Source organism: Chinchilla lanigera, unplaced genomic scaffold (assembly GCF_000276665.1).
Source record: "Chinchilla lanigera isolate Chin_1 unplaced genomic scaffold, ChiLan1.0 scaffold00126, whole genome shotgun sequence".
Lineage (NCBI taxonomy): Eukaryota > Metazoa > Chordata > Mammalia > Rodentia > Chinchillidae > Chinchilla > Chinchilla lanigera.
The window spans coordinates 1,799,407-1,826,266 of NW_004955527.1; the positions used below are offsets into that span (position 1 = coordinate 1,799,407).

Below are 26,860 nucleotides of genomic sequence, written 5' to 3' on the forward strand. Positions count from 1 at the left end.
CTAACAAAGAGGGCCAGGGATATAGCTCAGCGGTACAAGGGCCTGACTGGCAAGTGCAAGGTCCGAAGTTTGATTCCCGGTAACCATTACAAAAAACAAAAAAAAAAAAAAAGACCAAAAAAAAAAAATGTTACTCAAGCAACTATACTTGTTGTAACCTTATTGGTTCACCATAGTCTTGTCCTACCTCACACCCACCTCGTGATTTCCCATTGAGTCAATATTACCTAACGGACTATATTTGTAATCTTATTGACTGATTATAGTTCTGTCCCACTTTAAACCTGCCTCACCTTGTGGCTTTGCTCAATAAACACCCTTGAGGCCTGGCGTGGTGGCACACACCTATAATCCCAGCACTCAGGAGGCTGAGGCAGGAGGATTGATGTGAGTTCAAGACCAGCCTGGGCTACAAAGTGAGCTCAAGGCCAGCCTGAACTGCATAACGAGACCCTGTCTCAAAAAGACAAAAAAACCAAAACAAAAACTCCCTTGAGAAGTGGGCTTGGCAGGCAACCCACTGTCCAGACCCGCTCTGTCCCTCTCAGACAGAAGCTTTCTTTCTCTCAAATTTTTCCAACTCTTAACCTCCATTGTTTTAGAATTCATTCCCTGATTTTAGAGAACATGGACTCTATTTCGGACATCTAGCAGGTTGGGAGTTATATTTCTCCTGCATCAGTTTCACTAGGTCTTTAGCCAAATTGTTGACCCTGTGTGCCTCTCTCTTGCTACCTGTAAAATGGGAATTAAAAGCATTCGTTTCTCAGAATCTAAGCTGAAATCTAAGTAAGAATAAATATAAACCAGGTGTGGTAGCACACGCCTATAATCCCAGCACTTGGGAGGCTGAAGCAGGAGGATGCCAAGAGTTCAAGGCCAGTTTGGGCTACATAGTGAGTTCAAAACCAGCCTGAACTACATAGGAGACCCTGCCTTAGGAAAAAAAAAAAACAAAAAACAGCCGGGCATGGTAGTGCACACCTGTAATCCCAGCACTTGGGAGGCTGAGGCAGGAGGATCTGTTGCAAACTTGAGGCCAGCCTGAACTGCATAGTGAGACCCTGTCTGGAAAAAAAAAAAAAAAAAGGCAAAAAATAAATAAATAAATATGAGGCCAGGCACTGTGGTGCTCACTTGTGATCACAAGTTCACGGCCAGCCTGGTCACCTTAGCAAGATTCTCTTGCAAAATTTTAAGATGAGATGGGATATAGCTCAATGATCCCTGGGTTCAATCCCCAGTATTGTAGGCAGCTGAGTTACATAAGAATATTATAGGCAGTCAGAGACAGCTGGGCCCTAGAGGGAGCCAGCACGGAAGACAAGATACCTTGCAAATGGAGAGACACGCACTTCCGCACTTCCGCTGTGGGCCAGACCTCAAGACAAACGATTAAACAGATGCACCCGCATATCTCCCTAGGGATGAACCTCAGAGACTGATACTCTAAATAGGTAGCAATCACCTTGAAAAAGCCAGGAGGAGTCACGAAGCCAACCCGCTACAGAAAAGGCCCCTGTGCTGTATTCGTGTCCTCTTGCTGCGTGACTCGCTTCCCCCGGTGATCCCAATGTAATCAACTTTACCTGAACAATTATACTTGTAATCTTACTGACTGACCATCACTTTGTCCCACCTCATGCCCACCTTGCGATTTATTTATTTATTTATTTATTTTGTCTTTTTGAGACAGGGTCTCGCTATGCAGTTCAGGATGGTCTTGAACTCACTTTGTAGACCAGGCTGGCCTCGAATTCAAAACAGTCCTCCTGCCTCAGCCTCCCAAGTGCTGGGATTACGGGCGTGCGCCATCACGCCTGGCTCACCTTGTGATTTCCCTTTTTTTTCCTCACCTTAGACCCGTCTCACCTCATGGCTTTGCTCTATGAATTCCCTAGGAAAGGTAGAGTCCGTGGCAACCCACTTAGGTCCCCTTCTGTCCCTATCTCAGAGAAAAGCTTTCTTTCCCTCAATAAATATATTCTGCTCTTAGCCTCCGTTGTTCCTAAAATTCATCTTTTTATATCAGAGAACACGAACTCATCCCAGATAGTTTTCAGGTTGGGAGTTTCCACCATTAAAAATTACAAATTAGCTGGGTGTGGTGGTTTTTGGCTGTAATCTGAGGCAGGGAATTGTTGGGAGTTCAAGACCCACTTGGGCTACAAAGTGAGCTCAAGGAAAGCCTGAACTGCGTATCGAGACCCAGTCTTAAAAAAAGAAAAGAAAATTACAAATTAAAAAAAAAAAAACCCTACTGTGTACACAGGGTCTTCTGATTGTTTAGAGAACTGTAAAGGTGATTAAATCCCTGCCCTCTGGGGCTGACAGTTTTGCGGGTTTCTTTTTTTTTTATTAGTACGCGTTTGCAGTACAAGGACATGTGTTTGACACACCTTGGTTCTTTTTGTGTCTCCTTCCCCGGTTTTATAGATTCTGACACGGCTGGCCAGTTCAGAGTTCGGGTTTTCTGTGCAAAACTGAGAATGTCCTTTTCTCCTCTCTTAAGACCTGGGAGAGCCTATAGCTCAAATTCTCTTGCGGGTCCTCGCCTTCCTTGTCCCGGGGTAACTATGGGACAGATTGCTGAACCCACTTCCCTGTGGGTCTAGACGGTCATAATCTTACATGGGGTTTGTTGCCACAGGGAAAAACCCCTTGTTCCAAAAAACTAGTGAAACTCAACAAATGGAGATGCACGGAGGGCCGTGGTGCAAACTGGCCCACAGTGACTCCTCGGCCCTCGTGCTCGGCCCAGGCGACCCCAATCCCCAGAGGGCCACAGCCCTGGAAGGAAACTGCTCCATCAGTCCTGGCCACGTGTGACTAGAAACTGCTGCCCCGGCTATCTGGGAGGGGAACCCAGCCCACAGACCGCAGGGACAGACCACACCGCGAGAGCCACTTCCCCAGAGGTAACCCCAGCAGCTGGCACGGTGCAGAAGGGTTGAGCCGCAGGGATGGCCCTTTCCCAGGTGGCGGGGGACAGAGCCTTCTGACTGTCAAGCAGGGTTTGAAACACAGACAACGTGGGGAACTTTGTCATGCGGTCCCCACATCCCTACTTTTAGGATGCATTCATTTACTTTTTAATTTATTTATATTCTTTTAAGACAGGCTCTCTCTGTGTAGTTCAAACTGGCCTTGAGTTCACTATGTAGCCCAGGCTGGCCTCGAACTCACAGTGATCCTTCTGCCTCAGCCTCCCGAGTGTTAGGATTACAGGCGTGCACCATCACACCTGGTTTTTATGATGCTTTTAAGAGAGAAAACAAGTGGTTTCCCCCAAGCACCTGTCGACTCATTTCATCCTCTCAGCAGTTTCCTTTTTACATGTAAGGGGAAGTGACCCAGAGAGGGAGAATGACTCTAAACCTCACACAGCCAGAAGACTGGTACACCAGGTTTTCCTCATGCCCCTTGCCACTGTATGGTACTGCTTCTTCTTTTTTTTTTGAGACAGGGTCTTGCTACACAGTTCAAGCTGGCCTTGAGCTCGCTTTGTAGCCAAGGCTGGTCTCAAACTCGCAATGATCCTCCTGCCTCAGCCTCCCGAGTGCTGGGATTACAGGCGTGTACCACCACGCCCGGCTTGGCACTTCTTCTTGAGAGGAGGCTCTGAGACTCTAAGGAGCCTGGGAGTGCTATCACCTGACCTAGGGAAGCTAGCCCTGTGCCCGTAGGCAATTAGGAGACACTGCCCCCCCCCCCAGCTACCCTACCAGCAGCCTGCCCAGTCTGTGCCCCAGCTGCTCAGGCCAAACCTGTTGGCACACCCGTGGTCCACACATTCCTGCACCCCCAGCCCACCCACCAGAGGATCCACGCATCCCAGAACCCGTAGAGGATAGTGATTCCTCTTCGCATATCATGTTTGTTTGTTTTTGGTTTTTTTCCGGTACCAGGAATTGATTAGCATATCATTAAGATAGAATAATTCTAGTCTTAGTACAAGCCTCAAAATGTGTCCTGAGAAACACCCTGGAGGACTTGTAAAAAGTTAACTTTACAGTCGACTTTGCCCTGAAATGCTTCTCCAAAGACAAAGAACACCCGGGCCCAGATAACCACCTATGACCCTGCCGGGGTTGTTTCATCCCTTCCCTGGCCCTAGATATAAACATTGTAGCCATAAAGGAAATGTATGATTATCTATAGGGGGACATACAGAACAGAGTACAGAAAGTATACATCATTGTGGCTGGGCTCATGACGGAGGCCTGACCCGGTCACGTGGGACAAGGAAAACAACCTGTGGCCACCTATGTCAAGGGTGCAACATTCCAATCTGTTACCATAGAAACCAAAGGTGTATTTAAGGTGGAAACAAGGAAAGGCCAGCCACCCATGTTCCTGACCTGCTAGTTGGGGATGTGCAGTGACCCGTCTAAAATTCAATAAACTCTGTTTGCTCTAAATAGAGTTCTTCGGTCTTCCGTGGAATTCAGCCCGTTTGCCGCGACAAAACCACGGCTGGGAACTGCCAAGACCTTTCTGCTGTCCCCTCTGGCAGCTGTCCCCCGCTATCACTTCCCACCATAGCCCTGTGTCCTTCCCGCACTTTCCATACTGATTATAGGGGCTGGGGATTTAGCTCAGCGGCATAGCGCCTGCCTGGCAAGCGTGAGGTCCTGAGTTCGATTCCCAGTACCAGAAAAAAACAACAAAAAAAAAGAAAAACAAAAACATACTGATTATAGTTGGATTTTTCCTTTGCTCACCTTGGGCTGCTTCCCAGCAGGCAGTGGGCTCTGTGGGGACAGGGTCACGTCTGCGTGGTTCGCCCCTGCCCTCCCAGGTCCTAGAACAGTGTGGGCCGCTGTGTAAATTCATATTGGATGAATGACTGATGGATCAGACGCAAAGGCATCTATGAACTTTCTCTGGCTTGCCCTGGGACCTCCCTGATACACCCTCATCCTCTGGAGCACCTCTGTCCACAGGCCGCTGACCCAGAGTCATGGACACTGCTTGTCTGTGCAAAGTGAGACAAGTGCTGCATATAAATATAACAGCTCCAGGGGCTCCCCTCCTTTTTTCCTTTTTTTTCTTGAGACAGGGTCTTGCTCTGTAGTCCAGACTGGCCTTAAACTCACTGGGTAGCCCAGGCTGGCCTTGAACTAGCAGCAATCCTCCTATCTCAGCCTCCTGAGTGCTGGGATTACAGGTATGCACCGCCTACACATATACAGCTTTTTTTTCTTTTTCAATTCTAGAGAGTAAACTCCTGAGGCTCCTAGGCTTGGTTATGCTGCCAGTATCTCTCTGCCATTTTTGAGGCCACATATGTGCATCTCAGAGTGCCTGTCCCTGCATTCCAGCATCTTCTGTAGGCTTGTGTCACCCCATGAGTCCCTGGGCAGGTGTGTCTTCCTTCTTTTTTGGTTGGGGGACCGAGAATTGAGCTCAGGACCTTACACTTGCCAGGCAGGCACTGTGCTGCTGAGCTATATCCCTGGCCCCTGTGTCTTCCTTCTTCCACATTTATCTGGCACACCAGGCACTGTCCCAAGGACTTTACATGGATACTCTCCTGTGATCCCACAGTAAGCAGGCATTGCTACTGTCACTGTCATCCTACAGATTAGGAAAGGAGGCCCAGGGAAATTAAGTAATTCACCCAGGGTCACACATCCTACAAGAAATGGAGTCTGGTGCCGAGCGTGGTGGTGCATGCTTGTAACCCCAGCACTCGGGAGGCTGAGGCAGGAGGATCGCTGCGAGTTCAAGACCAGCCTGGGCTACAAAGTGAGCTCAAGACCAGTTCTGAACTGCATAGGAGACCCTGTCTCCAAAATGACAAAAGAAGAAAAAAAAAAGAAAGAAAGAAAAATGGAGTTTGGCATGAACCAGCATGCATAGTTCTTGTTTTTTTTTTAAGTATGTGCTTCTGATACATAATAATTACATAATTTGGGAACTGGTACATATACATTTTTTTTTTTATTGTTCTTTTTGAGGCAGGGTCTACCTGTGCAGTTCAGGCTGACCTTGAGCTCACTTTGTAGCCCAGGCTGGTCTCGAACTCCCTGCCTCAGCCTCCCGAGTGCTGGGATTACAGGCATGCGCCACCACACCCGGTTCGAATCTTAATCATTTTATTTACTTAGCCTTCCCTTCCACTCCCTTCACCACTCCCCTATATACTGTTTGTTTGTTTTGTTTTTTAAGAAGGGGTCTAGGTCAGTACATTGCCCAGGCTGGACTTGAACTCAAAATCCTTCTGCCTCAGCCTTCCAGAGTGCTGGGACTGCAGGCCTGCACTCCACGCCCGGCTTATCACACACAGTCCCTGACCACTGTGGGTGCCGCCGGGCTCTGTGATCTGTCTGGGTGCAGTCCCATCTGTCTCCCTCCCGGCCCCTTGCGCCCCGGGTGGACGCAGGCTGGACTACAAGTCCCGGCAGCCCCTGCGCGGTGGGGGAGGACGTGGCCTCGGCGGCGGGCGGGGCTCAGGGCCGCACAGTGACTGCTGCAGCCTCGGACGCGCCAGCCGAGCAAGTGCCCGCCCCCGCCCTGCGACCAGCGCCCCCGCCGCCCGGATCGTGCCCGCAGGGGCCTCGCGCACTCCGGGCCGGCGATGAGCGCGAGGAGCCGCCATGAGCGCAGGTGAGTCCCTGCGAGGTCCCGGGGGACGCGATGACAGCCCCACCGCGGGGCCGCGAGCTGGGGCCGGGCACCCTGGTCGTCCTCGCCCATAAGGAACGCCTTCCTGCGCCCTCACTGGACCGCCGGGGCCCGAGGGTCCCTGCAGCCGGGAGCCCTCCCACCCCACCTAATCTGGCCCCGGCTGAGTGACAAATGTCCAGGCCCAGGAGTCTTGCGCCATCGTGGGCCTTTCAGCCGAATGAATGGGGCCGGTTGCCCAGGTCTCAGCAGTGCCCGGGTAAGACTGGCCTTGGGCCTGGTTCCTGCCTCAGGCTCCCGAGGAAGCCTGTCAGCCCAGATCCTAGGGCCACACCCTCCAGGGTCCCCCTCCCAGGCCGGGTGGCGCAGGTTCCCCTTCCAGAATCCAGTACAAACCCTCCCTGATGCATAGGAGCTCTGTAACCCTCTCCTGCCTAGAGGGTCTACAGACCCCTGCGTGTCTCTGTCTCTCCACTTCTCCCCCGGAAACCCCGCAGCCCAGGGTGCACCCAGGGGGCAGGGAGGAATGGACGAGGAAGAGGGCTGGCGTGCAGCTCTGCCGCAGAGCATCCCCAGCACTGCAAAAATGAATATAAGCAGAGAACGAGGAAAGCAGCCCCTAGACTCTAGGTTAGATTCAGGTTCAGGCAAACACACCCACCGCAGCGTGGTGGAGGGGGGACTGGACGGAGGGACGCTCCTAGCCACTGGGGAGCCACTGTGAAGTAGGAGCGGCTGCCCTGGACCGCTGCCAGGTGCCTGGCAGGAAGCAGGGGCTTCTGCAGGAAGCAAGAGGCCCCCAGATGGCTTTGACTCCAGCCGTCTGCGCTGCAGTGCTGCTGTCATTGTCCCAGGGCTGTGAGCTCACACCAGTTTCCTGTGTAGTCTTAGTCTCGGCCACACAGAGCAGTGAGATTTTTGTATGTGTTACCCAACCTCGCTGAGCCTCCTTTTCTTCTTTCTTTTTTTTTTTTTTTTTTTTTGCGGTAGTAGGATAGAACCTGCAGCCTTATCCTGCTAGGCAAGCTCCGCCATGGAGCCCTGTGCCTCATGTCAAACGGGAATCCTCATAGTCGCTTGCTGTGGGTGGCCGCGAGGATGAACTAGGATGTGTTCATTCAGATCCGCTCATTCCCAGCCTCTCTCCCTTGCAAGTTTCTTGTTTTTCTTTCTTTTTGAGACACAGCTCTTGCTGTGTGTTTTAGGCAGGCCTTAAACTCAGTGTGCATCCCAGGTAGCCCTGTACCTCTCCGTGATCCTCCTGCCTCAACCGCCCGAGTGCTTGGATTACAGGCGTGTGCCGCCACGCCCGGCTTCCCCTAGCAAATTATATGAGCTTGGGTGGGGGCCCTCGCAGCTGTGTTCTCAGTTTCCTGACACTGCCCATAATCTCCGTGCTACCCAGCCTGTGTGAGCCTGCTCTGGGCTGGCCCAAACTGGTGAGATCTCATCCGCCTCCGTGAGGCCGCCCTGGAGGGCCGAGCCAGGGGTAGAGATAAACAGGCCCACTGGGTGTTTTGACAGGTGCCCTAGCTTGACTCTTGCTAAGACTCTATAGAGGTTTCCTGGGTGCCACTTCCTCCTCCTGCTCAAAATTTCCTCCGCCCTTATCCTCCCAAGGTTGTCTGGGAGCATGTCCTCATCCCTGTGGAAAGATGGGCGTGGGCCTTCCCAGGGAACGAGCACTGCTTAGATCCTGGGGTGCACAGCAAGGGCTGCTTAGGAAGAGATCGGAGCCTGTGCCCCTCTCCGTGGACTGACCCCGGGCCGGGGGGGGGGGGACCGGCGGAACCTGGCACTCCTGGCTCCATGCCCTGCTGTGTGCATTCATTTGTTCGTTCATTCATTCAGTACACAGCCAGCACTGTGAGCAGGGCCAGCGACACCACGGTGCCAGCCCGATGGGGTGGGCAGAGGGGACGGGGGAAGGTGGAGCCTTTTCCTGCACGGAGACCAGTTTTTGGCTCAGTGCTGTCGTTGGAGAAGAGGGGACACAGCCCCCCAGCTTGTGTGATGGGATCAGGTGAGATCAAAGCTGGCTTCTCTCCCATCCCCTTGGAGCACCACAGGAGGAGGCCACAGGAGGAGCTCAGCCGTGGCTTCCCACGGTGACTGGAAGGGGAGGAGAGCCTGGGAAGTGGGTCAGGGCAGAGGCCCCGCCTCCCGGGCGGGGAACCACTCCCCACCCCCATCTGTCCAGGCTGAGGCCTCAGGGACTTGAAACCCCCCGGGGCTGGGGCTGCGGCCCCTCCCCATCGCAGTGTGCACAGTGTGTGTGCAGAGTCCTCTGTGATCAGCTTCTGAGAGGTGGGAACTGCACGCCCAGGGAGGTGAAGGCTTGTGCCTCAGCTTGCTGGGAAGAGAGCCGGGAGCACATCGATGAGAACACTGGTGATGATGTGTGGCTGTGGGGGCGGCTTACCTCTGTACCTCAGTTTCCCAGGCTGTAAAATAGGAAGGAACGTCATCCCTGGTTCCTGGAGTTGTGGGGAGGAGTATGAGTGAGTGGATGGAAAGTTCTTAGACTGGGACCTCCCTCAAGCCCCCGGGGACCCCAAGGACCCCTTCCCTGTCCTTCATGGAAATGTCCCGAGCACATCCTGGAAGGTAAGAACTCCCCACCCTGCTTCCCTTAGGGCACCCGTCCCAGATAGTAAAGGGCCCCGGGCAGAAATCTCAGAGACTCATGTGCCAGCTCAAAAGAGGCAAGAGCCAGGCGTGGTGGCACACGCCTGTATTCCCAGCACTGAGGAGGCTGAGGCAGGAGGATGGCCTTGAGTTTGAGCCCAGCCTAGGCGAGTAGCAAGACCCTGTCTCACAAACACAGAACAAAACAAACAAAAAAAAGCCCTGTGGCTTGCTGGTAACCTAGGACCTGTAAACCTGGCCTTGCCAGACGAGGAGAATCATCCTAGATGCCCACTCCACTGCCCCTACCCAGGCTCCCACCATAGGCTCTGGACCAGGAAACAGAGGCCTTGGCTGTGCCTTGTCTGCCGGTCAGGAAGTGAGGGAGCTGATGTTCTTTGTCCGACTAACCCTGCCATTGGTGTCTGTGTGTGTCTCTCTCCGTCCTGAGACCAGCTTCCCTAGGGACGGCCACAGGTGGGGCTGTGTTCCTTTGGCTTCTGAGTCATCAATGAAAGAGGCTTCAGTGGGCACAAGGCATGGGCCCCGTGGTTGCAGAAGAGTCCAGACTTGCAGAAGAGTCTCTGTGAGTCCGGAGCCCCACTCTGGGCTCCGACCTCCCAGCTGCAGTACTGTCCCAGGAGCCTTTGTGCTCCTGTGGTGCTGCGGGGCGGGTCCCTGAGCAGCTCCTGTCCCTGGGAAGGGCTTGGCGGGTCACCCGCTCTCACTGCCCGCATGGTCGTAGCGGTTATCGTTTCCATCCTTCCAGGAACGGATTTGGGGGCTGGGATGGGACAGGAGAGGACTGCGGGGCCTGGTGGGGGACGTGTAGTCCCCAGCCCACCTGGGGTGTAGAGCTGAGAGGCCCGGGTGAGCCAGCGCTGGGGTTGAAGTCTCAGCCTCAGGTGGCAAGGTCACTCTCAAGGACGTAGCGGAAATCTCTTGTCATCTTTCACCTTCACCTGTTGCTGCCTCTCGGTCGGCGCAGTGGTGGGGCAGGTAAGGGTGGGGACGCTTGTCAGGGCCCCGAGACTCAGCACATGGAAAGCGGGTGAGACGCCAAAGGGACACAGCCTGGCACCAGAGCCCACCGCGTCCTTACTCAGGATTCCTCTGAAAATGAGCGGCCCTGTCCAGTGGCTTCGAGGCTGGAGGAGCTGTGACTCCGCCCTGGCGATGAGCCCAAGGCACAGAGCCCGTGGCTGGAATCATTAAGGGGAACAGAGCAGAAGGAACAAAGAGGCCTGGCTCCGTGTTGGCGTCCAGGCTCCTGCACCAGACTAGGTTACCAACACCCAGGCTTCATGTGAGACAAACACAAAACAAAGATCAACAACGACATCAACAAACCCAGCCTGGAGTCAGCCCGCCTGGGCTTGCCTCCTGGAGCTACATATGCCTCCTGTGTGACCTTGAGCAAGTTACTTGACCTCTCTGAGCCTCTCACCTTCTGTAAATGGGGTAATAATCACTGTTATCTGGCAGTTGCTGTGTTAACCATATGCGAAGGGTCGGGAGCAGAGCCCCCCAGCAATGAGGAATGCAACTCGTATGATTTCTTTGTGTGTGTCGTGGGGGAGCCACTGAACAACACCCCAGGCCCCATTAGTATGATGTGGACACAGGAAGCTGTCTGGGGATAGAGCGGATGAGGGATCTCGGTGTTGGGACTGTGGTAGTTGCTCCGGACTCTCTGGACTTGTTGGCTGGGAACTATCATAAGGGCACAGATTAAGGGGTGGAGGTAAAGGGGGAGCCCAGGGAATCAGCAGCCTGTCCTGCACCCACCCTGTTTCCCCAGCCCCATAGAGAACTGTCCAGGGGCCACCTGCTGGCAGCGGGTGACACCCAAGGAACCCAGCCAGGAGGTGCAGGAGGCACTGGGCGCCGGGCACCTGCATGTCTCGAGGGTCCGGCACGAGTCCCAGAGCAGGAGCAGGGAGCCCCACCCTCTCTAGTGCCCAGAACACCTGCCCTGCTGGGACCACGGCCCTGCACCCAGGAGGGAGCCTGGAGAAGACGGTCCACAGTCTTCATGCTGCTTTCAGCCTCAGTTTACCCATCTGCAAAAATGGCCTCAGAGGCCTGGTGGTGACTGTCTGGAGTCTCCCCAGCATCTCCGCAGCTCGGACTCCTGCCCTCGGGCTGCGGTGGAGCTGGAACGGAACATTGGGAGCTCAGTGCTGCGCCCCCAGAGAGGGGCAGCCACATGAGAAGTGCCTTGCTGAGTAAGGACCAGCAGAGTGACCGGATAACAGACCCAGAAAGGCCGGAGCTGCCACCTTCATCAGCCCCAGTCACAAACCACATCTACAAAACGAACCCAACCAGCTGTGCGTGGTGGCTCACTCCTATAAACCCAGCACTCTGGGAGGCTGAGGCAGGAAGATCACAAATTCAAGCTCAGCTTGGGAACTTACCAAAACCTTGTCTCAAAATCAAAAAAATCACTGGGGATGTAGCTCAGTGCAAAGTTCCTGGGTTTACTCTCCAGTAAGGTCCCCCAAGAACAGGAAGGTCCCCCCCACACACACCGATTCTCATTTCTGTCCACAGACAGCAGCCCTCTCGTGGGCAGCCCGCCCGCCAGCTATGGGACCCTGACGATAGGGACGTCAATCGGTCCCCACAGCTCCTCAGCTTCATCCGTGGTATGTGACAGCCTGGGCAGAGGGGTATGAGGCCGGGGCACCCTGGCCACCCCCTCCCACCCAGGCCGCAGCCCACCGGCCTCTCGCCTGTGTCTGCAGAGGCTCAGTGGCTACTGTGGCAGTCCCTGGAGGGCCATCGGCTATCACGCCGTGGTCTGGGTGCTGGCCGGGATCCCCTTGCTGCTCTTCCGCTGGAAGCCCTTGTGGGGGGTGCGGCTGCGGTTGCAGCCTTGCAGCCTGGCCCGCGCCGAAACACTCGTCATCGAAACAAGAGACAAAGAGGTGAGAGGCGGCCTGGCCTGGGGCTGAGTGGCCAGGGTGGGTGCAGGGGATGCCAGGGTACCCAGCCTCGCCTGCTGCTGGCTCTCCACGGGATGTGGACCCCAGCATTCCCATCTGATCGGGGCACAGAAGCAGCTGGCTGGGTAGTTTTTATGGGGCTCACCCTGCCTCTAGCAGGGGCTGTGGCTGAGGGAGGGGGCCGGGAAGAGAGCCTCCCTTCTAGGCCTGAGGCCGTATTTCTATGTCCCAGGATAGCACATGGCAGCTCTTCACCGTCCAGGTGCACACTGAGGCCATCGGTGAGGGCAGGTGAGGCAGCTCGGCGTTCCCCCTGTTGGGGCCGGGGGCTCTGTGGGGACAGGAAGGGGCTGGGGCAGCTCCTGGAGTTGCAAGGTGACCCCCAGCTCCCTCCACAGCCTGGAGCTGCCCCTGCAGGCGGAGGATGGCCGCAGTGAGGTGGCCGTGGGGGCAGTGCCTGAGGCCACGTGGAAGGACACAGCCCAGCTCCGCAGGAGGGAGGAGGCAGTAAGTGGATAGCTGTGTCCTAAACAAGTCCTCGTCCCTCCCTGGGTTCAGCCCTGCACTCTATGCCATGAGAGGTTTGGTTCTCACGCGTCCACCCAGCCAAGACCCTCCCCGTGGGCCCGGGCCACCTCTTACCGGCCTCCCCTCCCCACAGAAGCAGGTGGCTCGGTATTACCTCTTCCAGGGCAGGCGCTACATCTGGATTGAGACCCAGCAAGCCTTCCTTCAAGTCAGGTAGGAGCTAGGGCTGACGCCACCCACGTTACCTCCCAGAGGGCCTGGCTTGGGCAGAGGGGACAATGGCCTGGCCTTCCCTCTTGTTCTTCTGTGAAACTTCAGGAAGGTTATGGAGCTTCTCGAAGCCTGGGCTTGGGCTGTAAATCGGGGATGAGATGATCTCTGCCTCCCGGGGTTATTTCAAAGGTGGAACGTGAGAATTTACACAAAACTAGACATAGCTGACCCAAGGTGGCTACATTGCTGTGACCAGCGTATGGCCCTCGCTCTGCCTGCAGAGTCAGACGGGAAGGAGACCCCAGGCAGCAGTGGGGAGTGGAGCAGGGAAGGGAGCGCTAGGGCCAGTGCTACTGTGAGCACCGGGGGTGCAGCCCCAGGACGTGTGTTAGAGTCCCAGCCAACAGACCTCTGGGAGACCTCCCCCAGAGAGGGAGGGGCTGGGACACTTACCCATCCGCTCCAGGGTACCCTGGGGACTCAAGCTCTTCTGCCCTTAGGGCGCACAGGCTGGGTGTGCTCACCAGCCCGGATGGTCCACTGTGCAGGGCAGGTGCCCTGGGGTGGGGGTGGCACCATCGCCCTCTGCCGCCCAGGAGGAGAACAGCATGTCCATTGTCTCATGCAGTGCCCGGTGCTCCCACCCCTCCTGGGTGCTGACACTGTCCCTATTTTGGAAGGCAGCTGTGCTCAGCACTGTACTGACTCTATTTTGAAGATGAAAAACAAGGCCCAGAGAGGTTAAGTGACTTGCCTAAGTGTCAGTAACGCTGCTGTCACTAAGAGCTGCTCACGTCACCCTTAGTATTATCGTCATCTCATTGTTCTCCTTCCTTGGTGAGATGGTTGGAGAGAAACAGGAAGAAGGAGAAAATTGAGCCCCAAGTTCCTGACAGGAAGTGCTTTTTCCTGGGAGCTTAGAGTGGCAGAAGGGGCGGGTGGAACTCAGACCCACAACACCAGTGTCCCCACCTCCCCCACCAGCCTGCTGGGCCATGGCCACACCTGCGACGACATCCACGGCTCCCGCTCTGGCCTCAGCCTCCTGGACCAAACCGTGAGGTGGGTGCTGGCCTGGGCCTGTGTCCCTGAGAGCTGAGGGTCCCCCCACGGTGCCTTCCCTGGGCCCCAGTTTCCCCAGCTTCACAGCCCTGGGAGGGTCTAGCTGTCATGGTATCCCTCCACCTGACAGCTTGGCCACCAACCCTCTTACAGGAAGAAGATTTTCGGGCCCAACGTGATCAGCATACCAGTCAAGTCCTACCCACAGCTCCTGGTGGACGAGGTAGGGGCGCCTCTGCATCTTGCGCTTGCGGTGGCCTGGATTTGCTTCGTGTCCTTGGCTTTGGCTTTCTTCCTCTGGGACACTTCACAGTGACATCAGACAGCTGTCCCCTTCTCCGTAGTGGGTAATGGAAAGTTGTCTCCCACTCAGCTCAGTCAGCTCAGCCGTGAGAGACTAGGGCAGGGACTTGGAGGGTCCGCAGAAGCCTTGGGCCGGAGGCAGACCCAGCCTGCGTGGAAGGGACAAAATCATGTAGCCTGGGACGTGCAGAAGGCGACATGCTAGAGCCTTCCCGGGGACTGGAGCAGCCCTGGGAGTAGGGACCAGGCCCATACTCCACACCTGAGGAACCCAGGCTTCATGGCGGGGACAGAACAAGGGCAAGGTCATTCAGAGACAGAGGGAAGCCAGTGACCCGGACATGTCTAGAGTAAAATAACATTGCGGTAGACACACTGAAAGGCAGAAGCCTGGGAATCTGGCCGCTGTCACCCGAACAGTGCCTCAGGAGCTGGGTGGTTTTAGGCCAGTTCCTCAGTTTTCTCATCTGTAAAATGGAGCTGAGGTGACACCCGCCTGGTGGAGCTGTCATCAGTATTGTATGACACTTAGGTGAAGTGCTTGGCGCAGGGGGCTCAGCAAAGGCCCGTGTCCTCTTTAGCTTGGAGAAGCAGGCTGCTTCAGGGGCATCCGCTTGGGTGCGGGTGGTCCAGGGGCGGAGAGAGGCCTGGCTTCCCTCTGGCAGCCCCTGTGCCCTCCACTCCAGTGGCCCGTGCCAGGTTTGCCCGGGGACGCTGGTCCTCACGCTGCCTCCCCCCCGTCATAGGCGCTGAACCCCTACTACGGGTTCCAGGCCTTCAGCATTGGGCTGTGGCTGGCCGATCACTACTACTGGTACGCCCTGTGCATCTTCCTCATCTCCGCCGTGTCCATCTGCCTGTCCATGTACAAGACCCGAAAGGTGAGCGGGCGAGGCCAGCAGGCGTGGCAGGGGCATCCCCCAGGGGCTGCCACCCTCCTGCTCTCTGTCTTCCTTCTGCCCACAGCAAAGCCAGACCCTGAGGGACATGGTCAAGTTGTCCGTGCGAGTGCGTGTGTGCCGGCCCAGGGGAGGTGAGGTGCCGGGGCTGGCAGGGGACCAGGGAGGTGGGAGGGGAGGAGGCCATACTGAGCTCCACCTGCCCTCAGGGGAGGAGTGGGTCGACTCCAGTGAGCTGGTGCCAGGAGACTGCCTGGTGCTGCCTTTGGAGGGCGGGCTGATGCCCTGCGACGCCGCCCTGGTGGCTGGTGAGTGCATGGTCAACGAGAGCTGTCTCACAGGTGAGCCCAGCCCCCGGCCCACCCTCCATCCTCTCCCTGACCCCTTACTCCCAGCCCTCTGCCTTGCAACAGAAGTTCTAGCTTGAGTTTTCTTACCCATGTCCTTTTAAATAGCAGTCCTGGCTTCAGCACTTGTGATCCCCACACCCTTGAACTATATCGCTTAACTGTCTGTGACTCTATTTCCTTTTTTTTTGTCTTTTTGAGACAGAGTCTCGCTATGCAGTTCAGGCTGGCCTTGAGCTCACTTTATAGCCCAGGCTAGTCTCGAACTCACAACAATCCTCCTGCCTCAGCCTCCTGAGTGCTGGGATGACAGATTTGCCCCACCACACCCGGCTGTGACTTTGTTTCCTATCCTGTAAAATGGGGTTCTCAGTCTCTCGTAGATAGGGTGTTTGGAGTGCCCAGCGCATGCAGGGCGCAGAGGAAGCACCCAACATCTGTGAGCTGTCCATGGCAACATCTGCCTTCCTGACCTAAAGACTGCAAACCACTAGGAGAATGTGGCGCGCGGTGTGGGCGGGGCGTCCATTCATTGCCCTGACTCCGAGCACACGTTTTGTGTATAATGTGTGGACAAAGGTGAATACACTTCCGGTCTACACGTGGGATCCTGCTCCTGTGCTGTGTGCTTCTGAGCAGCGTGCGACCTGGACCCTCGGCCGCACAGCGCCACCTCGAGATGCATAAGAGGCACTGGTGCTGGTGGATGGTGACCCCCTTTTTTGTAAAGGATCATTGCTCTGCCGGGCAGCCTGTCCAGGGCTGTGGAGAGGTTCTGTCACATCCCCGTGTAAACACCCTTGCTGATTTGAATATAAAAGTAATATGGGCTTGTGCTGGAATAATTCCAGCAGGAGAAAGGCTCCTCCAAACATCGCTCCTCAATACACATCCCCAGGGCTGGTTCCTGCTCGCTGGCTGCCACACCCCACGCCCCCAGCACGGTCTCACTGTGTCTTTATTTCTTCTGCCTTCTCTGAACCTCAGTTGCCCCTCTGTGAAATGGGGCTAATTTTTATTCATGCCAGGTTACAGAGCTAATGAGGCCATGAGCTAGTGGGGTGATCTTACATAGAACTCCTGGTTTCCCTGATGGGAGGGAGTGACCCAAGGGCCCCCTCCTGGGCTTCACACCATGCCCCTTCCAGGAGAGAGCGTCCCGGTGCTCAAGACGGCTCTGCCAGAGGGGCCCAGGCCGTACTGCCCAGAGGTTCATCGGCGGCACACGCTCTTCTGTGGGACCCTCATCCTGCAGGCCAGGGCCTACGGGGGACCTCACGTCCTGGCGGTGGTGACCCAGACAGGTGCATATGAGGAGGCAGGGAAGAATGCTGGGCTCGGCACCAACAGGAGGTGTCACGGGGCAGGGCGGGACCCAGAGCCCCCACCCGCACACCCACCTCTGCCACGGCCCTGCTGTGGGCGCTCGGTCAAGTCCCACTCCGCATGGACCTCAGCGTCCTCCTGTGAACAGGAAGAGTTGGGCCGGGCTGGGACAAGCACTTCAGTGTCTGCAGAATCCAGCAGGGGATATGAGTGCCTGGGGCACGCAGGAAAGAGTCCACTCTGAACCCGAACTGTGAGAGGAAGGGCCCCATTTTTAGATTCTGTCCACTGATGCCATTGTTTGAAACCCTACAAAGGCTGGGCAAAGCCTGGGGGCCACTGTCTGACCCCAACAGGGTGACAGCTGACGGAGTGAGCATGGTGTCTCGGCACCCCAGGGTGCGGGTGGGGTGAGTGAATGGGGAGCCTCATCCTCACATGCTTCCCTGCTGCGGTGTCCCCCGTCTCCCAGGGTTCTGCACAGCTAAAGGGGGCCTGGTGAGCTCCATCCTGCATCCTCGGCCCATCAACTTCAAGTTCTATAAGCACAGCATGAAGTTCGTGGCTGCCCTGTCTGTCCTGGGTGAGTGGGCCCCTATACCCCACTCTGCCGGTGGCCCCCAGCCCGGGACCAAAGTCCCATTCATCCCTCGCTGTCTCCCCAGCTCTGCTCGGCACCATCTATAGCATCTTCGTCCTCCACCGCAACCGGGTGAGCTGCAGGGGTTGGGGTTGGGTGGGGACCCGCAGCCGGCTGGGTCAGCCCCAGGCTGCCGGACGCTCACAGTACTTCCTGCCAGGTGCCTGTGAACGAGATCGTGATCCGGGCGCTGGACCTGGTGACCGTGGTGGTGCCGCCTGCCCTGCCGGCTGCCATGACCGTATGCACGCTGTACGCCCAGGGCCGCCTGCGCGCACAGGGCATCTTCTGCATCCACCCGCTGCGCATCAACCTGGGCGGCAAGCTGCGGCTGGTGTGCTTCGACAAGGTGGGGACCGCTGGGTGCAGGCCGCGCTGTCCTTGGGGGCCGCACTCACCCCCACCAGCTCAGGGTCTGGCAGATAAAATTTGTTCAAGACCTGGTGAGGGGCCCGCTGTGCACCGGGGCTGCTTTTAACCCTGCGGTCCAGCAGTGCCCACAGATATCCCCACCAGCTACGAGGGCCTCCTGTCACCCTCGGCTACACCCATCACCTCTATGCCCTTCCAGCATCTTCTTAGCTGCTTATTGCTGGAGTTTCCTTTGCTTGACACAGGCTGCTTTCCAGGAGACGGTTCTTTGGGGACAGAACCATGTCCCTGTGTGTCCCCACATGAACAGATGGACCAGGCAGTGAACCCACAGGAGAGATGCGGGGCGATGGGTTTAGGGAAGAGCAGGGGCGCTGTGGTCAGCAGTAACTGTGGGACACGACCTCCAAGAGAGGGCAGTTGGGGCTCCCGTGGGCACGCCCTGCAGCGGCACCTGGGTGACCTGCCCCACAGTGAACAGTGGGGTGACAGCAAAACAGGTGCCAGAGGCTGCAGGCTGGACAGGTCTGGGGCCGTGAATTGAGGAGGGACAAGATCAAGAGTTGCACAACTCCAGGCTGGCGAGGAGCCAGATGGGCAGCAGGACAGGTGGGATCCCCTGGGAAAGGCAAGCACTGGTTTGGTCCTCATTCGGTGAATAGGTTGTGTGCTTACTGTGGCCAGCTCTTCCATGGGTGGGGGCCCAAAGCAGGCACCACCTGCCCAGGCTGGGAAGTGAAGAAAGACAGCTTCCTGGAGGAAATGCCAGGCAGAGAAATCAAGTAGGGGTGACCCGGCGGAGGGGGTGCCCCAGCCGCTGAGTGAGTCCCCAGGAACTGCATGTGCAAAGGTCCTGAGGCAATAAAGGGTCTCCCCTGGCGCCAGCTCTGATTCCTGGGCCCCCAGGGTACCCACCCAGCCGGGGGCAGGACATAGCTCATCCCAGGACCTGTCCTTGTCCCTCCATAGACAGGCACCCTCACCGAGGACGGCTTGGACGTGATGGGGGTGGTGCCCCTGAAGGGGCAGGCGTTCCTCCCGCTGGTCCCAGAGCCCCGCTGCCTGCCCATGGGGCCCCTGCTCCGAGCACTGGCCACCTGCCATGCCCTCAGCCGGCTCCAGGACACCCCAGTGGGCGACCCCATGGACCTCAAGATGGTGGAGTCTACTGGCTGGGTGAGGCCATCCCATCCCCGGTGAAGGAAGCTGCCCCGGCATCCTAAGTCCAGTCTCCTGCTGCCTCCCTGCCTGGACCAAGGCCCCCAGCAGCCAACCTTCTCTGCCTGCCTCCCAGGTCTTGGAAGAGGAGCCAGCTGCCGATGCAGCACTTGGGACTCAGGTCTTGGCAGTGATGAGACCCCCACTTCCTCGGGAGCCCCAGATACAAGGAACAGCGAGCCATGGGGTTCCTGCCGAGGACGGGCCCGGGGGTGGCCTCCATAGCCAGCCCTCAGCTCCTCCCACCCTGCAGGAGCCCCAGGTGCCACTCAGCGTCCTCGGCCGCTTCCCGTTCTCCTCCACCCTGCAGCGCATGAGTGTGGTGGTGGCATGGCCGGGGGCCGCTCAGCCCGAGACCTACGTCAAGGGCTCCCCGGAGCTGGTGGCCAGCCTCTGCAGCCCCGACACAGGTGCGTCTGCTGGTTGGGCGCAGGGTGTGTGTGGGGGATCCCGCCTCCGCCTGCACCACCCTGTTCCAGTCATACTGCCTCTCGACACAGTGCCGGGCGACTTTGCACAGACGCTGCAGAGCTACACGGCTGCCGGCTACCGCGTGGTGGCCCTGGCTTGCAAGCCGCTGTCCATCGCCCCCAGCCTGGAGGCCGCGCAGCAGCTGTCACGGTGAGCCCCCCAGGCTCGCACAGGCTGAGCCCAGGGAAGATGCCCCTGCCCACTGCCTGGGAAGGGGGCCGTGACCACTGCGTGACCTGTGACCCACGTCTGCCCACCCCTCAGGGACACCGTGGAGCAAGACTTGAGCTTCCTGGGGCTGCTGGTCATGCGGAACCTGCTGAAGCCCCAGACAACACCGGTGATCCAGGCTCTTCGGAGGACGTGCATCCGCACCGTCATGGTGACAGGTGCGATGGCCTGCAGGGCCCGGGTCAGGAGGGTGGGGTCTGCCCTGTCCGAGGCAGAAGGAAGTGCACCCTCAGCAGTCCCTCCTCGGTCATCTTTTCACGAATCTCTGCAGTGGTAAAACTCACAAATGTAATTGTCCCCCACAGTGACCGATGGGGAAAGGGAAGCTCAGCAGAGTGGAGCGACTCCCTAAGAGGCTGGGCGTGGTTCAGCCTGGGGACTCACTCTGGCTGGGGGACCCCTCTGGGTTCTGGTTTCTGCTTCTGACAAATGGGGATAATGATGTCAGTCGCCAAGGTGTGACAGTCTCGTGGGGTGAGAAGATCCTAGAAGCACTGTGTCCTCGTGCCCCCAGCCCTTACACGCACGTGTGCACACACTGTCCGGCAAAGTCACACAGCAGTGCGTGGTGTCTGGGCAGCTCCAGCCCATCGTTTCTCCTAAGATCCTTTGTTTTTTTTTTGTTTGTTTGTTTGGTTTTTTTTGCTTTTTCCGGTATCGGGAATTGAACTCACGACCTCGTGCTTTCCAGGCAAGCGCTGTGCCTCTGAGCTAAATCCCCAGCCCCTCTCCTAAGACCCTTTGATACCTTGCTTTATGTCTGAGGAAACGGAGGTCCCGACATGAGGCTCATTCACCTAAGGCCGCTCTGCTGCTGCTGGCAGACAGGACTCATCAGCTTCCCCATCTGCAGGAGGGGCGGTGTCCCTGGATGGCTTTGACCTTGACCCTGTCCTGCACCCCCTAGGGGACAACCTGCAGACAGCAGTCACTGTGGCCCGGGGCTGTGGCATGGTGGGCCCCCACGAGCGCCTGGTGATTGTCCACGCCACCCACCCTGAGCAGGGGCGACCTGCCTCCCTCGAGTTCCTGCCTGCGGAATGCCCTGCCACTGCGAACGGGGCAAAGGTGAGGCTAGCCCAGAGTTCCGGCTGCACCCCACCAGTGACCCCAGCTTGTGTCACCCTACCTGGGCCCTAGCTCTGCAGGTTGGATGGGGGAGCTAAGCTGAGCTTCCTGGGCCCCCAGGATCCTGCCCAGGCTGAGAGCTACACCGTGGAGCCAGACCCGCGATCCAGCCACCTGGCCCTCAGCGGCTCCACCTTTGGTGTCCTCATGAAGCACTTCCCCAAGCTGCTGCCCAAGGTAGGGCAGCCCTGAGCCTGGCCTGAGCCTGGCCATCCACCACCACCACCACCACCACCACCCCTGCCTCCCCTGCTCAGCCCTGGCCTCAGCCCTGCCCCTCACTGTGCCCCCAGGTCCTGGTGCAGGCCACCGTCTTCGCCCGCATGGCTCCTGAGCAGAAGACAGAGCTCGTGTGCGAGCTGCAGAGGCTTCAGTGAGTGCTGGGGGGTGGGGGATCCAGGTGGGGTATACAGGGACCTGTTACCCTTCAGACTTGCTCAGAACTGGGAGTGATGGCACATATTCTCATCCCAGCATTCTGGGAGGCTGAGACGGGAGGATGACAAATTCAAGCAGTTTGTATAATTTCAGTATAGCAAATCCTGTCTCAAAATAAAACATAAGGCCAGGTATTGTGGCAGATGCCTGTAATGTGAGCACTCAGGAGGCTGAGACAGGAGGCTTCCAAGCTTGAGCCCAGTCTGGGCAATTTATAGTTTAATTTATCAATGTAGCGAAACCCTGACCCCAAATAAAAAATAACAAAAGGGCTGGAGATGCAGCTCAGCGCAAAGGCTCTGGGTTCAATCCCCAGTATTAAAAAAAGGCTCCCAGCAGGCTGTCCTGGATCTCTGTCCCTCTGTCCTGCCAAAAATAATTGCACTGACTTCCTGGGCACTGTGGGCACTGGGTGTCTGCGCCCAGCAGCAAGCCTGGGTGGGTTGGAGTCATTTCACAGGCCACACCCGCCCCCTCCTCACCAGGTACTGTGTGGGCATGTGCGGGGACGGCGCCAATGACTGCGGGGCCCTAAAGGCGGCCGATGTGGGCATCTCCCTGTCCCAGGCTGAGGCCTCAGTGGTCTCACCCTTCACCTCGAGCATGGCCAGTATCGAATGTGTGCCCACGGTCATCAGGTAAGGTGGGCAGGGGCTCAGGGTGGGGCACCGCACGGCCTGGGAGGGGGCCGGCCTGGGCCCCTGATGCCTGCCCCTGCTCCCTAGGGAAGGCCGCTGCTCTCTCGACACGTCGTTCAGTGTGTTCAAGTACATGGCCCTCTACAGCCTGACCCAGTTCATCTCAGTCCTGATCCTCTACACGGTGAGGCCTGCCGAGCTGCAGTGCGGGGAAGGCGCGCAGCAGTGCGGCCGGAAGTCAGGCGGCCCGGATGTGGGCTGTGGCTCGTCAGTGAGGTTCATGAGATGAAAGCGCTGGGCACAGCCCCGCGCACAGTAGGTCTTCAAAGATGGCAGCAAGTGACACGTGCTGGCCGCTTGTTCCTAATTCCAGGAGCTCCCTGTATGCAGGGGAGACTGAGGCAGAGCCCAGCTGGAGTAGGGTAGAGCCAAGATCCTGTCATGCCCATTTCCCATGGATCTACCCATTGCCCCCGCCCCCATGACCCTGATCCTGACAGTGCCTCTCCAGTCCTGCTCAGGAGGGGCCCGCAAAGTTCAGAGCTTGCTGCGAGCAGGAACCATGTGTCCCTGGTAGCCAAGGAGCTGCAGGGCGCAGCCTGACCCTCCGTCAGGCAGAGGGTTTACTGCAGGTGGGGAGAGATCCCTCATCGGAGTTAGGGCCCCAAGGGTGGAGCAGGAGAGACTCCCTGAAGGCAGGACACCGCTTCCCACATCAGACTAGGGGCTTAGCTGACATTAAGAGCTGCACCTCCCCCACCAGACTCGGGGTTCCCTGGAGAGAACTGCCCCCATCAGACTGCCGGGGGAAGGATGCCTCTCCCATCAAGCTCCCGAGGGACAGAGACAGGGCTCTCCTATCCTACCGACCCGGAGCAGGCCTGGGGGTGGGTGGCTAGCGCCAGGTCTCAGCTTGTGTCCTCTCTCCCCTGCCATAGATCAACACCAACCTGGGGGACCTGCAGTTCCTGGCCATTGACCTGGTCATCACCACCACAGTGGCCGTGCTCATGAGCCGCACGGGGCCGGCACTGGCACTGGGGCGAGCGCGGCCACCGGGGGCCCTGCTCAGCGTGCCCGTGCTGAGCAGCCTGCTGCTGCAGGTGGCCCTGGTGGCCGCTGTGCAGCTGGGGGGCTACTTCCTGGCCGTAGCCCAGCCCTGGTGAGTTGAGCTCAGCAGTCTCCCCGTAGTCCTACCCCTGTTCCCTCTGTGCACCCCCTTTCCCTGCCTGACCCTGGCTCTGGACCCCAGGTTCGTGCCTCTGAATAAGACCGTGCCGGCGCCCGACAACCTACCCAACTACGAGAACACGGTGGTCTTCTCCCTGTCCAGCTTCCAGTACCTCATCCTGGCCGCGGCTGTGTCCAAGGGGGCACCCTTCCGCCGGCCACTCTACACCAACGGTGCTGCTGCGGGGTGGGACGGGACTGGGCCGAGGGGGGAGGACGGGGCTCTGAAGAATGGGGGTGTCCCGGGTATGGCTCCCTCGCTGATCGACTCCCCCGCCCCCAGTGCCCTTCCTGGTGGCCCTCGTGCTCTTGGGCTCTGTCCTGGTGGGCCTCATCCTGGTCCCCGGCCTCCTGCAGGGGCCACTAGGGCTGAGGAACATCGCAGACACCTGCTTCAAGCTGCTGCTGCTGGGCCTGGTCGCCTGCAACTTTGTAGGGGCCTTCATGCTAGAGGTGGGGTGCAGACGGGAGCAGGGAGGGAAAGGGGGCGGGAGGATCCGGGGCTCCACCCCAGCCGCCCCTCCACTGCCCACTCCCTCTGCAGAGTGTGCTGGACCGGTGTCTGCCGGTCTGCCTGCAGCAGCTCCGCCCCAAACGGGCCTCCAAGAAGACTTTCAAGCAGCTGGAGCAGGAGCTGGCTGAGCAGCCCTGGCCACCACTGCCCACTGCTGGTGCGGTGAGGTAGCACAGGCTCGTGCGTGCCCTGGACACTGGACCTCCCTGCCTCTGAGCCACCAACTGGACCCTCTCTAGAGAGCCCACCGCTGGCGCCTGCTGCAGCCCTGAGGTTGGCTGTTGTCACGCTTCTGCCCTGAGACCACCTGGCCCAGCCTTCCTGCACCCCACCCCGGGGAAGTGCTGACTACTGTCCCCCACTTTAGATCATGCCATGTAGAAAAGGCAGCCACCACCTCCACCCAGAGCTGCTGTCGATGTAGCAAATAAAGTCAAGATATTTTCCTGGCTTGGCCGTGCTTGTATCATACCTGGGCACCATACTCCTCCCAGTGTCCGGCTGGCACCCCCAGGTGGGAGATCCCCCATTTTTCAGATCACATTGGAAAACTCTCCTCCCCAGGCTTCCTTTCCTCATCTCAAATATTAAGTGACGGCTCCTTGCGCAGTGCCTCGGTGGTGCATGCGTTGTCACCTGCAGTACAGCTGCAGGTGCTGTCCCTATCTACAGACAAGGAAACAGGTTGGAGGTCTCGCCAGTGATCAGAGGTGGGGCAGGTTGCTCAGCTCCACCTTTGTTCTCTTCACCCCCCCATCCCCCTTCCAGGGACCAGGAGCAATGGGCTCACTTCAGGCTGGTGCCCACTATGTGCCAGGACTAGGAGGCAGTGTCCTTCCTGTCCGCTGGCCACCCACACCCCCCCAATGTCACCCCCACATCCCAAGATGTGTCTGGCTCGTGCCCTCCCTTAGATACAATCCAGGCTCTGAGCCCAGGTCTCTCAGTCAGAGCCGTGTGCACCAGCACCAGGGAAGGAGGGGTGTGCCTGACCTCATCCCACCCACGGGCCACTCGCCAAGCCCCTCTGCTCTAGGGATGCAACTTGGCCCAGCTCATCTGGGCAGGGAAGACGGGAAAGAGGCTGCTTCCTGCCTTTCAGAGGCCCTGCCAGCCTCACTACTGGAGCCCCTGGTACGGTCCCCCGGCTGGCCTGTCACAGCAGGAGCTTGGGAAATACTGAGTCAGGCTGGCGAGAAGGGACGTGGCATGGCCTGGGAAGGGTAGTGTGGTACACACGTCCACAGGCCTTCTGCACTGGGTACCGGGTCACCAGCCAGTGACACTGGGGTGGCAGAGATAGAGAGGCCTGGGTCAAACCATTCCTCCATCCTTAGCCCATCCCTTATGAATCCCTTGGACAGGCAGGTGCCAGGCTCTGGCTGCTGCAGAACAGATAAAACGGTCTTGGTGTGGGCAGCTTCTAACCTCGCAGGGGAGGCTGGCAGGAAGGCGCAAGCCAAGTGCTCGCTGGAGATTAGCCACACCTACTGCACCCTCCCAAACTGCTGCCGCTCTGCTTGGGTCCATAGGGCAAGGGAGTGGACAGGAACGGGCAGGACATCGGAGTTGGCACTTACAGGCCTCAGTTTCCCCCCTGTATCGTGCCACCCAGAGGGCATCATTTCTACTGGGAAGTTTTCTCTCCCACTCCAGCGAGATTGGGCCTGACAGCGGTGAAGGCGAATACTGCTGCAGGGAGGGCGGGGCTGGCCCCAAGGCCCCCTGCCCTGTGAGTCACGGAAGTCCCTGCTATGTTGCAGTTAACACCAGGGTCAAGAACAGATACTCATTCATTTAACCGGCACTGGGGAACAAATGATGCGCAGGATCTATTTGGTTCCTAGTAGGACACCAAGCCCAGGGCCAGGAACCGGCATGAATGGACATCAGATGGCCAGAGGTCAGAGTTCCTCCCAGCCTGCAGCCCCACTCGCTCCTGCGTGAGGCCTAGGTTCTGCGGCCACACACGGCTATGGCCTGCCCCAAATCAGGAGCCTTGCAACCCCCACCACAGCCACCCAGTCAGTCCCTCCTGGGAGAACAGCGTGGGCAGCTCCTCCATTTACTCATTCGTTAAGCACTTCCCGAATGCTGCTCTGAGCCCAGCACTGTGCCTAAGGAGCAGAACTCCAAGATGAGCAAAATAGACCTCATCCCTACCTTCATGGGGCTGGTGACACTGCATAGTGCAATGGTCACAGAGCTAGGGCAACAAGAAAGCAACACTCGAGATGTCACAGGGAGAGGGCAGGCTCCTCCGCGGAAGGAAGGCTGGATCTGTGACCTGGGAGAGACCGCGACCATGTTCCAGGAGGCAGAGGCAGCTTGAGCAAAGCCCCTGTGGCAGGAGGGGAGGGGGAGGGGCCCATGAGAGACCAAGAGGAGGAAGAGCCAGGCTGTGATAAACGGTAGGGTCTGAAGTTCAGTCTCATTCTGAGGTACCATGGGGCAGCAAGCAGTGCAAGGCTTTAAGGACAAGCTGGAATGGGAAGGCGGGGTCCCCACCGGAAAGCCCAGACTGGAGGGGATCGATGTCCAGGCAGGAAGTGCTGGTACACAGTGGGAGCCCTGGGCAGACCTACAACGGGTATTTATAGGGAGAGCGGTGGCAGGGTGCTGGACAGGTAGCAGAGGCTGAGAGCAAGGCAGAAGGATGGTGGCCGCCCCTGCCACCGGGACAGTTCAGAGGGCAAGTCCGGGGGAGGGCCGGGAGCTTATCAGTTTGGACTTGGGTGTTTTTTGGGGTCTGATATGCTTTGGAGACATCATGGACCCCACGGGTAGCCTGTGACAGGACGGCCTGGGCTGAGGTGAGAGAAAGAAGCCCTGGTTAGTGAAGCCGGCCTGGGCCTGGACCCGGGCGGAGCAGTCGGAAGGTGGGAGACCAAGAAGGCTCCTTTGCCTGGAGAGGAGGGAGGACTCCACCGCCCCAGGGTGTCCGGGGACCCAGAGAGAGGGCCACGCTGTCTCCGCAGCTCAGCGGCCTTAGGGGAATGTGCTTGTGGTGCTTGGATCCCGCTCTGTGAAAAGGGGGAGCACACCCACCTGAGGCCTGGCGAGAACGAAGCCCTAAGCACCGGCCCGCTGTGC

General features: G+C 58.0%; 1 protein-coding gene across 2 annotated transcripts; it reads left to right on the top strand.

Annotated features, from left to right (window-relative positions):
• Positions 1–6,447: 6,447 nt before the first annotated feature.
• Atp13a2 (ATPase type 13A2) lies at positions 6,448–24,217 on the top strand. Of its 2 annotated transcripts, none has more exons than XM_005409823.2 (28): positions 6,448–6,612; positions 11,815–11,909; positions 12,009–12,191; positions 12,442–12,500; positions 12,608–12,716; positions 12,871–12,950; positions 13,935–14,012; positions 14,166–14,235; positions 15,062–15,196; positions 15,282–15,348; positions 15,424–15,555; positions 16,710–16,865; positions 17,360–17,470; positions 17,553–17,599; positions 17,688–17,876; positions 18,869–19,075; positions 19,194–19,527; positions 19,618–19,738; positions 19,853–19,977; positions 20,727–20,887; positions 21,008–21,124; positions 21,241–21,320; positions 21,871–22,023; positions 22,111–22,207; positions 22,962–23,185; positions 23,276–23,427; positions 23,537–23,706; positions 23,798–24,217. In XM_005409823.2, exons 1-28 carry the CDS (start codon positions 6,603–6,605, stop codon positions 23,936–23,938), a joined length of 3,603 nt encoding a protein of 1,200 aa, XP_005409880.1. In that variant the 5' UTR covers positions 6,448–6,602; the 3' UTR covers positions 23,939–24,217. The 2 variants fall into 2 exon arrangements, with proteins under 2 accessions (XP_005409880.1, XP_005409881.1); XM_005409824.2 differs by having other exon boundaries at positions 23,611–23,706.
• Positions 24,218–26,860: the final 2,643 nt, after the last annotated feature.